At 34.1% G+C, this 13,853-nt stretch overlaps 2 protein-coding genes across 2 annotated transcripts; both read right to left on the bottom strand.

Annotated features, from left to right (window-relative positions):
- Window positions 1-622: 622 nt before the first annotated feature.
- On the bottom strand, window positions 623-2,295 carry LOC142974395 (uncharacterized). The gene is made up of 2 exons (XM_076116695.1): window positions 1,391-2,295; window positions 623-939 (listed from the first exon to the last, which is right to left on the bottom strand). The coding sequence occupies exons 1-2, from the start codon at window positions 1,702-1,704 to the stop codon at window positions 711-713; spliced, it is 543 nt and encodes a 180-aa protein (XP_075972810.1). The 5' UTR covers window positions 1,705-2,295; the 3' UTR covers window positions 623-710.
- A 60-nt stretch (window positions 2,296-2,355) lies between these two features.
- LOC142974394 (mitochondrial ornithine transporter 1) lies at window positions 2,356-6,497 on the bottom strand. Its single transcript, XM_076116694.1, has 7 exons — window positions 6,326-6,497; window positions 5,938-6,039; window positions 5,307-5,554; window positions 4,798-4,944; window positions 4,211-4,343; window positions 3,690-3,887; window positions 2,356-2,603 (listed from the first exon to the last, which is right to left on the bottom strand). The coding sequence occupies exons 2-7, from the start codon at window positions 6,005-6,007 to the stop codon at window positions 2,482-2,484; spliced, it is 918 nt and encodes a 305-aa protein (XP_075972809.1). The 5' UTR covers window positions 6,008-6,039; window positions 6,326-6,497; the 3' UTR covers window positions 2,356-2,481.
- Window positions 6,498-13,853: the final 7,356 nt, after the last annotated feature.

Raw genomic sequence — 13,853 nt, 5'->3', positions numbered from 1 at the left:
GAAAGATATCCCCAAACAGTATTGCAAAGCCCTCAAATACCTCACAGCGAAAAGTTAATTTTCCAAGTAGTGACAGCCAATAAATAATTATTAGCTAAGTTCCAACCTGCAGTAATCTACTGAGCAACAAAATGATTGAAACCGCATATTTCTCGCTAACTCGCACAATATGGTTTAATATCTGCTTGCTACTTGTGTAGTATGACTACTGCATAAATGCTGAAGCAGTTCACAACAAATGCCTGGATAGTCCATGGTCATTTAATTATTCATTTAGGTCACATGCTGACACTTAAGATTGGCAATGAACTGGAAGCCCAGTTCGCAGGTAGAGCCAATTACTAGCACAAAAATAACTAAGCTTCACTTCTGAATAGTCAAAGGTTTTTACAGTGTAAGTACAACCAGCCACCAAGCTGCCAGCTAAAGAGCTAAGACATCTAGCTGACATCAAAGCTTCAGTTTGTAAAAGTGCTAATTGTTTTTTTCTGTCGAGACATTATTGATGGAGAAAATACAAGAAGCAAGACCATTGAACAAGGTAATAATTTGATTTGTGTGATGCATTGCATTTACCTGCTTGTTAGAAACAAGGATTTAATCAATAAAACTGCAATTACAATAAAGTGAGTAAGTAATTATAATTGAATCTAAAATATTAAATTCCTACATAAAAATAAAATAAATAAATTCCTACCATCTTAAAGGTGTCAAACTATACTACGATATGAATCTTCTATGGAGTAAGAGTTAGGGACAAAAAAATTGTCGACGCATGTTAGAATTGGGCTGCTGAATCTTCCTAGATAAGATCCACACGACGCAGCACCCAATAATAAACCAGTTAGAAAAGACATAAGAACACAAATTAATAGGACACATCGGCACCTCTCTTGGCTCAGAAAAGCTTTACACACGCACAGAAAGTCATACACGGATCTGAAACAAACAATATTCTTCTATAGGTTAAGCAATTAATTGAATAGGTAGTTCGTGAAGTGTGAACACATAAACCAGAATAATAATTTTATTATGGATCCGCCAGAGCCACATTTTTACCCAACCATGTTTCGCGTGGGAATCGAATTCCGCACACTAACTCCTGAGTAGCATGTTGGTACCTTGCGGAGTTGCCACTTGACGCCAGTACCACCTCGATGTCATCAAAGTAAAGGTAAAAATGCAATACATATTCAAAAGCTATGCTTTCTCATAACACAAGAATATTTAGCGATCACAATGTAGCCTATTCGAAGACAACGACGAGTAAGTAAAATAATTCATCGTACCTAATAATAGGTAAGTCGAGTATAATAAGTAATAAGTCTAGCAGTAATCCGCGAGCAGTTTAACAGCAAAAGTTGATAATTAGGTCGGTATTGAAACAAACCTGCAACATCTTGTATTATCATCACAAAGCAATCTATCGGTTTCATCAAGGAGTCTTTGGAGTTGTTGTTGAGCTAGAGTTATAACTGGACATTTTTTATGCAAGATGTTTGCAATTTCAGCCTCGGGATCAGCATCACAACTGCACATAGGGCGATCTAAAGGAAGCCTATCGCTTCTTGGCGAACCATCATTCGTCTCAACGATGGTATCACGCGGACTGATGTCTTCATCGTGTGTTCCTCTCCTATTTTTCTTATACGTTTTTCTTGAATATTTATAAATATTTTGCACTTGATAACTATCCGATGACATTATATCGGATTTAGCAAGTCGGTCTTAGCTTTTTCTTGTCTTTGGCTTTTTCAAACCTAAGTAGGAAGGTAGGTATCGTATAAATCCAACCTACATAGGTACCTACTTGCCAAAAAGTAAGTATGACGCTTTTCTATTTGAATTCAATAGTCTTCTCCAGGCTCTATTTGTAGTTTGATTAATTGTAGGTATAAGTCAGATTAAAATAAAATTACAATGCTCCTGCTGTGAACCTAAAACGCCTTTCCTCAGATTGACTGGTTTCGATAGTTGAAGCCCCCGGCACCGGCATTGTGACCTGCCGGCGCCGGGGTAGCAAGCTTCCCACTCGGTGCCGGCCCGGCAAAATTGCATGTGTATTGTATATTAATTGTAGCCGTGTGAGTATGTAAGTGCGCGGGACGGGTAGCAGGGCGCGGAGCGGAGGGACTCACAGGGCGTAAACCGGCATCGACGCCGGCGCAGTGGGAAAGCAAAGCCCCGGCGCCGGTGCCGGTGCACGACCGCGCCGGTGCCGGGCTGGCTATTGGAAAACCGCCAATTGTCTTATTAAAGAAAAAGTATGTAGGTAATTACCAGACCATGTGGAGTAGCGTATCACGCTTGCTTTAACAAACCGAAGAAACTTAAATAAGTAAGTAAAAAAACTAATAACAATAACTATTTTGTATTAACATTAACTTTATAAAAATATGGAAGAACATTGGTTTTAAAAGCATTACGGTATGTAACAGTCGTCAATAATCACTTTAACAACAAAACTAATGTTAGGTGGTTTTAGTCTCCAAAAGATTCGTGCATCCATTTCTTAGAATACTCGTACACGACGAAGAGCGCTGCCGTCGCTGGGATAGTTCTCACCAACGTTGGTTTAAGTCCATTATACAGCGCCATTACTCCTGTGAAAACATAACGATAAAAATATCAATTTTCCTGTTCGAAGGTAACCTAATAAGGTATGGTGAGCGGTATGTGTGCTGTGTGTGGGCGCAATGTGTTCGCCACGTCGCGACCTCACCAGGTGACATGGGTTTGATTTCCACACATAATTATAACTTCGATTTGTACTTATACCTACTGTGTTTCATAGCGCATATCAATTTAACAGTAAAATAAGATAAAAATATGAACTACCTATTTTGCCTGCTCAGTCGGGTAAAAATCTATATTATAATTAATCTGGCGATAATGTTGACTTATCAAATATTTTGCATATTTCTAATGCCTTACACATGACCGCCCGCCTGCAGCGCTATCTCGTACAAAAAGAAACGTAAAACGCCCCTAGTAGGTAGTATATTCATCTTATAATTATTATTAGCTGGTTACTATACAATTATTTTTATTAAAATCTCAAAATTAACTTTATTTTTTTCGTTCCTAAAGAGCTTGACAGTAAACTGGTAGGTGTTTAGTTTAAGCCAATTACTTCTACAGACTTAATTTATCCCCAGGAAATAAAAAATCGTTCGATAGTAGGTAAATAGAGAACTTAACTTTAATTACAAAGTAATTCTAGAAATATAAGTGATTAGGTAAGTATATTATTAAGAGGAAAACTAATGCGGAATATAGGAATTCAATAAAAACCTCTTGCAAATTCTTCACTTTCAATTTATATGCGTTATCTTTTCCTGTGTGCACGCGAGGTCGAATAGTTTGTTGTCGTAATTACACCTACTGTTGATTGATAAAGTTTAATCTCAAAAGTAAATGCTTCAACAGTACCCCCCTCGATTCATACAAGATATTGTATCTGTTAGTGATACCAAGATATAAGTTTGTTGAGTATAATAATGAATATTATCAACATGTCTCGTTCTATGGAAAATAATAAGGTCGTTTATAAGCATAGTGAACTCCTGTTCTAATTAAGATGATAATAATAATATGATCCTTTAGTTTAAAATCGGCAAAAAGCCGTTATAATGTACCTATTTACAATTTTTTTAGTCAGTTACCAAAGTAAAAGTAAAATAACAAACCTTCTTTTTGTACAATCTCGTATCCGACCTTCAAAAACTTTTGGCTTTTATTTGATATTTGAACTCTCGACTTGATTACATCTGAAGGGAATATGACTGTCCATAGAACGACACCTCCAACTGCGCCGGCAATCATGGTCCTCACGAAGCCTATGTCGTCTTTGGACTGTCCTGGTTTCTTTAATAATTCTCTAGCACCTGCAAAATACATTACGCAAGGTCTTAACAGAGACTAAGTAAAAATATACATATATCGTAACATACGAAAATAAAAATCCATATGGTTACATTCACTTTCCATGTACACCTTTATACTCCTTAAGTGGCGTTCAAAAAATAATAGTCTAAAACTATTATTTTTTTTGTGTTAAACCCAGTAGATGTGCTACAAAATATGTCTAAGGATTTAACATGCTGGAACTACCGTTCTAGTATGACGAAACCAGTATCTACATATACTTACTCTAAGAATTCTAATTCAAATAATATAAATGAATAATTGTTATATCAGATATACAAACCTTCGTATCCACCGAAAAAGAAGAAGTACCCTGGCATTTCTCTCATTATTGTGGGCACCAGTCCACGAAATAGTCCTTGAATGCCATATTGTCTAAATATTTGCTGTGTCAATTGCAAGGGCGTCACTCTAACCTGAAGAGTAAAAACCCATGTAGATATCACAATATGGAATTAGTTTCACGGTCACGAGCAAATTATAACGCAAATAAGATAAAGTCGCAATTACTTGGATAGCGTAAATAAACATCGGCTGATAAGTGATACAAAAACTACGTTCTTAATAAAATATTTCAGTTACATTGCTTTTTAACTAAGCAGTCGCTACCAGTTGCGTATCCATCAGAATGATAAAATTTTCTTTCAAATCTGGTATCTGAGTTTAGTTGTATGAATACTACCAATAGGATCGTGGGTTTGATTTCACAAAGAAGCAATATTTTATGATGAACACTGCTCCAGCTTTCTCGAAAACTAGATTAATTTATCTGACGCATTTAGAGAAATAAAATGCGAAACATCCTAATCATGACTGCTTAGCTACAATCAAAATAGGACAACATGAAAATACCCAAAATAATCATCATACAGCTGTTTGTGAGCCTTGCACATTGACTTCCCGCATTGCTTGCAATTGACATTTGATCAGTTCAGTGGGACACAAGGTGAATGACGAGAAGAACGCCGCGAGGAAACCGGCCGACGCATTGCCCAGAGCTGATAACTCCTCCACTTTCTACAACATCATCATTAACAAAATAAATTTAATATTTTTGTAATGAAATAATAGTAATGTATAATTTAACATTCAGGGTAACAATTCAAAAATTCCAAAAATAAAATAAGTTTAAATGAAGTTGGTGTGCAGAAGTGAATGACTTGAAATGAGATAAATATGTTCTTAAGGGTCAAGATTGATAGCCCCAATATTTTATGGAAGAAGTGAAATTGATAATCTTTATTATCAATGCTCAAAATATGATAATGAATTCTTAAATACAATAACAATATTGTTTTGAAAATTGAAATAATACCTACTGTTATCAAATAAAAAATAAAGTGTAAAATAAATAAAATACATTTAAAATAAAGAGTTACCTCTACACCAGTAAGTCGACAGACAAACTTTTGGCAATATCCATATGCAGCAAATAAAACAGAATTTTCAGCTACATTAGCCATGATTGCTGGTGTAGTACCAGCATATAAACCTCTAATAATGCCATCATTTTTCAAAGTTTGTTTCAAACAGTCGTACATGCCTCTGTTGTACAGATTGGGAAATGTCTGCATTTTCACTTTCACTGTGTCCAGTGGTTGTCCGACATACACAACGGCTACTCCACCTAATTATTAAAAAAACTTTTTATAAAATTTGAGGTTGATAGGTACCTACTAATACTTATTTTACATTTTTCTAACTCTTTTGTCATTTCATAAATAACTATTATTAGAAGTTTATCTTGTGACAGGACAAATCTATTGCTTTGTGCACATAACCAAAATTTTAAATATTATAGAACTTATTAGGTACAATACAAATTAAATAAATACAATACTCTTTGTCCAAATAAAGAATCAAACCTGAGAAATTGTGATTGTAAATTCATGAACATTGCAGCTCAGATAACTAAATCATTAAGTACCTATTTATTTAACATGCACTGTCTGAATTATAAAGTAATTATTTTTTCTATTATATTACTCAACATCTGAATAGATTACTCACCCAAGGATCCGGCCGTGAAATCGATAAGACCATTTTTTAAGTTTCCTGTTGATCCTGAAGAGTGAGCCATGATTGTTTATAAAAAATTTATCCACTCACAGTCTGAAACAGTTCGAAATACACATATTAATTTATTAAAGAGTTGCATAAATGAGTGTACCTATTCAAGAAAAATCTTCATAGACTAATATCTTATAAAGTCTTGCTCATTACTTGTGTAGTTAACATAAAAACATAAAAAATATTATTGGATAATTACTATTTTACTCAGAGATGACATAAATTACAATTTTGATAAACGATAAACTTTACTGATAACAACTTGAACTAGCCCGGCAGGCGTGCTATGTACTTACTAGATTAAAATAAAATAAAAAATAAATTTTACCTTTTTTCACGGAATCCTCCGTATATTTTATTATAGAAACATACAGCAAGTATTCAAACAAATTACAACAAGTTCATCAATACCGTCTTGCGCACCGAGTTGCAATAGACAGCACGATATTACCAATTATCTCGAGTGACTGAGCGAGCACGAGGACGGATTCACGAGCACGAACAAAGTAAACATTGGCTGTCATTTGTCAATAATGTCAATGTCATTTGTCAAGCAACTACCAATAATTGTCATGTGCGAATGACATTTCGAGATCTGTTTATTTGTCATCTGGGACATTAAGGGATGGGACTTTTTACTTTTCGAATAAAATGTGAATCGTTTTATCGATTTTTTTAAACGGAATTAAATGTTACTTTTTAGTTGGCACTATGCCCAAGGTTTTCAATTATTATCGGATCCAGAAAGCGTAATATAATACCATACGATTTTATTTCTGGTCTACACCAAGATCTTATTAGTAATTTCATTCTGAATCTACCAATGATAACATTCCATTATCGCAAAGTAAAGAGGACCTTTAATAAGGTAATTCCTGAAAATCCCGTCTTTATTTCGTCATTAACCAACAGAAGCACATTAAACTTTTAAACTTTCCACCATATAGTCTAACTAATATCTCAGTTGAAAGCTATGTACTTAAGCAACTTGCTTAAGTCAGATCAGTCAGCTACTTAATTTTGGAACTATACAGGATTATTCATTATAATTTCGGTAAATCGTATATACCAAGCCTTTCTGCTTAGTTGGCGGACTATAGTACTGTTAGTCAGTAGGTAATATAAAATATTTAAGAGATTTGAAACAGCATAGGTTTTGAAGTAACTAAATATTTTTTTAGAAAATCATTTATCTGTCATAGCTACCTTAAGATATAGGCAGAAATGTTTATTAATGCCATCAATGCCATGTTACAGCAGACGAACCATTAAAATATGGGTAAAACTTTATAAAAACGTTTTACTATAAATGACTAAATATTCTACAACGATACCTCAGCGACGCGGTCGGTATAGTGTATTCGACCGACGTACGTCGTCGAGGTCTCGGGTTTGAGTTCCGGGTCGGACCAAAAAATTGTTCCTGAGTTTTTTTTCAAGACATTCTCAGTGATTGCCCCGAGTAACTTAAATTTGTAAATGGCTAAAACCTCAACTTGCTGACTCCGTAAAATGGCTCATGTGAGCATAATATATCAAAAATCTTTGAATGCAGTTAATTTTATTTTAAAAATTATAACATGGATCCTTTCAGTGAATTATGGTAATATCTTGAATATTTCAAGCAGGTAGTTTCCCTCCATGACCCATCCTTTTTCCTCCATGTACTTATTCCCTTTTGTTACGTTGTTTAAACAAATTAAGCATAGATACCTGGGTACCTACTTAGCAACTGAATACGTTAGTTCTTTTTCTGTAACTTAAACTTTTAATAATACAAGTTGTAATAATAATATAGGTATTACAATTTATATTTATTTAAAATAACTAGTTTCGAATGGCCTATACTCAGACCGGGGCGTATCCAAGGCCGCCCGCTCAAGAAACAAAAATTCTCATTTTAGTTTGAAAAAACTTTAACGCATGAATTAACGAAATGTCGACATAGTCCGACTACGCGGTGATCGTTATCTAATTTATTGCTCTGTTTTAGAACCATATCACCATCGACTACGCATCGTGTGAACGTGCGTAGGTAGAAATTATTCAAATGGACTATAAATGCCGTTCCGCTAATCGAAGAACGATTTGCTAGTACCTACCTTGTTGAAAAATCAATTACTATTTGAAGTGATTTGAGGTATCTGGTACATTCAGACGAATATAGCACATGTGTATGAATGGGGAATTGGTACCTATAGATTTTACCCCTGTAAGTATTGTGCACACAGACGATGAATACTATCTCCTGCACTGTTGGCCAGCTTTATACTGGGGATTATAGCCATAGGTATTAGAAAAAAATACATTAAATTAATTTTTAAAGAAAAAATCCTAGGCCTGACAAAGTGCTATTAGTTTTTTTTGTAGGCAATAGGCTCGCCCCCTAATACATGGGACTAACAATATTTATGGTGAAACGCGGGTGTCTATCATGCAGAGACCTACACCTTCGGGTATAAGGCTTGCTACACACATATTCAGTCGGCAGTATTATCGAACAACAAAACCGACTCGAAGCAATTACTATACTTATTGTTCGGCTTGTGCCGATCGGGTAGTTTCTTTGGGTTCGATCGCCATCTCTCCAGAACATCTATCTACACCAGTGGTTCCTAACCAGTGGTCCGCGGGAGTCATAATATGGTCCGCGAATGATTTTAAAATTTTAACTTATCAGGTCCCTGCTGGCAAGAATAATATAAAAGTGGTCCCGGACTAAGAAAAGGTTGGGAACCTCTGATCTACACATATTCGGTTTTGTAGAATGGATAGCTAGGTCGGTTAATGTCGAACCTGATACGTGTTTAGCAAGCCTAACAGGCGCGGGCATTATTTATGTAAATAATAATATGTAGGTAGGTATTTTTGTAGATACGCTAACTACTTATACCTACTATGATATTTTACACATCGTTCACGGCACATACCACAAGAATCTGTTTCCAGATCCTATTAAAGTTACTGCATCCTATCAGGTTTCATTCTTTATCTTAAAAACCATTAGAAAGAGACATACAAGTGCTTGTTCATATTCCTTTATTCATTGATAAATAGGTACATATTTTATCTAAAATATATAGACATTGATAATTAGATTCAAAGCGTAAACAGCGCATAATATAACTCATAAAATAAACATACACCAGTGTAGAAGTAGTTTTTGTTACAGTTTTGTATTAATAAAAGATTCATATAAAATATTTGGCACTATAAAATGCAACTATATTGTATAGCTACATGTAACATTAATTAAATATTGTGTAATGAGGAGTAATATTTAATGCATAATTAATTATGATCTCATATCAAAATATATGTAAAATTTACATAGATTTTTATTTAATAAAACTGATACATTCTGTTTGAGCTTACTTGACAAGACTTTTCAGTCTCCTACTCTCATAAAACGTAATCTATTTGAAATTCCTACATAATAATAGGACAGTTAATGACATTAACATGCATATTATGTAATGGAATGTTAACTAGGCTTGGTAACATTTCTACACATTCATTTATTCCTACAACTAAGTTACGTTTTTATTTCAATCTAGATGATAGTATATATTACGAAACATAGAACACCTATAACGTCCTATGACATCTAAGGATGGTCTAGAATTTGGCATAGAGAGAGAGCAAGCTGTTTCTAAAAATATATTATTCAGATAATCATACAAGTCAGGAGGTAATATATTGGCACCTCCTGAAGACAAAAGCAATAGAGCTTCAATCATAAATAGTAACAAATCTGATACACATTATAAATACACATACTTAGAAAACTATATTTACAGGATATCTAAATAATAATCTTGATATCCTGTTATAATATTTAGTTTAAAGAGGTACATTTTAAAAATATTGTATACAATTATTATCATGATATGACCTACATTTATATGTGTTGAAGATATAGGTATATTAAATTTGACTGGTCATATCCCTTGTTCCAGCAAGAGGATATACCAATCGTTATTAATACTTGAGACTCAGAAAGGACACTGATAGCACAATCACCTACATCTACTTAAATAAGTGCTCTAAATATGGATAACTCAACACAGCATTATACATACAATCACTCAAAATCAAATAAGCACCATTATAAACACATTTTCTACTAAGTTACTTACAAATTATAAAATTATGTTTTAATATAACATCAATAGACTGCTCAAAAACATTCTAACATTAATAAAATAAGTCTCTTTAATCTATAAACAATATGCACCTGTATAATAAACACTGTTTAACTTAAAACAAAATATCACAAATTCCTACCAGTTTAGTATACAAGGAATATGCATGTAATAGTGTTGTCTTTTTTAATTCTTGTTATTGCACTCATAACTGTTATGTTACAAAATATAGTAGTGTATCAATATTGGTGCCATTTAAAATTTCCTCATTGTTGAATTGAGAACATGCATATTCCTTTGAGGGTATGGGATAAAAAAACCTAACATCATTGTGTAGAGCAGTTAAATTAATTGGCATTTTCAAGTCTTTCTTTCAAACGAAAATATATTTTCAAACTAGGCCTTAATATAGTCAGGACCATAACCATGAGCACCAAAGTGAAACTTACATATCGTAAAATATCTCCAAATATCCACCAATTTGAGAAAAGGCCCAGCAAAATAGTTATAACACCCAATATAAATGTGAGCAAGCCAACTGATGCATGAATAAGTTTGGTATAAATAGGTGCTAAGTAATACTTTAATTTCAAACTATACAGAGCCCCTATGCCTCCTAACATTGTAAAAGACATGAAAATTAAAGATGCCAATCCAAATTTTGCATGAAGTGTAGTAAAGTGAGGGGAACCCTTAAGTATTTTGTTTGTAAGGATAACAATAAATCCTATCAACAGAACAGTTCCCCCTAAAACCTGCAGGACCCAATGACGAGCGCTCCTTAATCTTATAGGCATCCATTCTGTCGCCAAATCACCTGGAGTAACTGCATTAATTGCAGATGTCATTAACACCATCCACTGAAAAATTACAACATTATTACTATTGAAGGTATACGGCAATACGGCTACCTACAATCAGTAAAAAGTTTATAACTAAACAATTACATATAAACTAATATAAAGGGACTTACCCCAAGAGTCATTAAAGTGGGATGAAATGAGAAAAGTTTAGCGCCGTCTACAAAACAACAATAAGTTATTAGGCCAATGAATATAACTGCACAAACATTACTGGCTATATTCATATAGCTCGGCTTTGTTACTGTGTTTGAACCAACTAAACGAGATGTTTCCGAATTTTTATCCGAAGTTGCCATTTCAGTTAAATCCGTCTCTCCTTCCAAATTTTCCATCAATGCACTTGAAAATGTAGTTTTCGTTGCAAGTTGTTATGAAAGACTGTTGCACACAGTTTATACAATTGCTTGAACACCGACTGATAAACATCTATCGATTATTTCTTGTCACTATTTGACGTTATCTGACGTTAGGGATGGCCGTTATGATATGATACAAATTATATCGATTTTGCACTAATCGATTAATCGATATTACATATTCATGTTGATTAAATAACAAACAAACATCTAGCATTAGTTCAATAGTAAAGTTAAGAGCCTTGTATGCAAGATTTGCGGCGGACGAAGGTATACAACATTTTGAGTTTAGGATATAGTGGCCGGTAGATTTTTGCAAATAACAGTGACCGGTCTAATTACAGCTATTCTGTTAAAGAAAATTAAATACACAATATCAAATATCTATACTAATATTATAAAGCTGAAGAGTTTGTTTGTTTGTTTGTTTGTTTGTTTGATTGTTTGTTTGTTTGTTTGTTTGTTTGAACGCACTAATCTCAGAAACTACTGGTCCGATTTGAAAAATTCTTTCAGTGTTAGTTAGCCCATTTATCGAGGAAGGTTATAGGCTATATATCATCACGCTATGACAAATAGGAGCAGAGTACCAGTAAAAAATGTTACAAAAACGGGGAAAAATTTCACCCATTCTCTCTTATGTGACGCAAGCGAAGTTGCGTGGGTCAGCTAGTTAGCTATATTATTCGAAATCAATTGTGCATACCAATGCAATCTATACTAATAATATAAAGCTGAAGAGTTTGTTTGTTTGTTTGTTTAAACCCACTAATCTCAGGAACTACTGGTTCGATTTGAAAAATTTCAAAGTCTTTCAGTGTTAGATAGTCCATTTATCGAGGAAGGTTATAGGCTATATTTATATCATCACGCTACTACCAATAGGAACAGAGTACCAGTGAAAAATGTTACAAAAACGGGGAAAATTTTTAACGCTTATGTAACGCAAGCAAAGTTGCGCGGGTCAGCTAGTGTTTCATATTTTTATTCGTACATACTGTCAAAATTCTATTATCCAGTGCAATTAGTCATCACTCATCGTTATTTTTAAGGAAATATACCGAGGCAAATTTTTCAAATCAAGAGCAAGAGAAAGAGTATATTGTTTTGATTTAGATCAGATATGTTCAAATTAATTCAAGTACATGATCCGAGTTTTGCAGTATTTAAGATATATTGTAAGCAAAAGTGGATTCTAGTTAAATACAGGGAATACAGCAAAAATATAATTTCTGACATCAAATGACATATCGTATGGGTATATTATGTTAAAAAACCATTCAATCCAAAAACTAACAACAAATTTGTGTATCGATGCGGCAGAATTCGATAAAACATGGCGATACAAAATATTTTAAACAAGTCGTTTCCCTATTTAACGCGCGTCACGCCTGTCGCTGAGTGTCGCCTGACTGACGGGCACGCAGACGATTAGGATGAATAAAGGAATGACGGTCTTGATATGAGCAATTCATTATTGTTTGTAAAGTAATGTTTTGTAATAGTAAGTATATGGCGGTGGGCCTCCAATTCTACGAGGTCTTCAAATGTCTGAAGCCGAATCTGCTGCTGCCGTGGAAAGCGGAATTGTTTAACAGAATCCTTTTCTGTGGGAGGTCGGGAACAGAAGAGATACTGTACATCAATTATTATTATGCGTTAGCTATCATGGAGATTAAGGCAACTTAATCTCCATGATAGCTAACGCATAAGGCTCAGATATCCCTTATATCAAAAGTGTAAGCGTGAGGGTATTATCTTTAATTTAAAATCGAACTTTAAATCCTAACGTCATCATGAATGAACGTCTTTGTTTGTCTATTTCATGTTTTTTTTGCCATTATAATTTAATTAATTTATTCATGAATAGGTTCATCTGTATCGTTACAGTAACATCTTGTTTGCGACTAAAGAAAACCCCATATGGCAAGTTAAAAATTAAACATATTTTAAATTGCCCTAAAATATAGGTACCTAATAAATAACTGTAAGGTGTAGGTATAAAGTTTTGGCGTATATCAGTTTAGTACAATAATATTATGAGCACTGCACAGCACTATAACACAGCATCATACAGCTTAAGCTGATGAGATTTTTTGTTTCAAATCGCGCTTATCTCTAAGTAATTAAAACTACTGGTGCTAATTAAAAAAAATATATTTATGACGATATTAATAGTCCGTTTGTTGGCTATTTAACATTACGCTATGACTAATAAGAGTGGAGAAGCAATAAAACTGCACGTTTAGCGAACGGTTGAAGTGGTCACCTCGCCGCAATAACCGCGTTAATAGCGCGGCGCAACAGCGCCGCGTGTGGTGGGTTCGAATCCCATCTGGGACAAATCTTTGTGCGATGAGCATGAGTATTTGTTTTGAGCCTGGTTGTGAATTTATCTATATAAGTATGTATTTAGAAGTATTTAAGTATATTTATCAGTTATTTGGTTACTTAGTTTGGAATCAAATAACCGCGTGTGAGTTGTCCAATAA

The sequence above is a fragment of the Anticarsia gemmatalis genome, chromosome 7 (assembly GCF_050436995.1).
Source record: "Anticarsia gemmatalis isolate Benzon Research Colony breed Stoneville strain chromosome 7, ilAntGemm2 primary, whole genome shotgun sequence".
In the NCBI taxonomy this organism is placed as follows: domain Eukaryota; kingdom Metazoa; phylum Arthropoda; class Insecta; order Lepidoptera; family Erebidae; genus Anticarsia; species Anticarsia gemmatalis.
The sequence above is the reverse complement of the archived record's forward strand: the minus strand, read 5'-3'. Positions and strand labels throughout refer to the sequence as shown.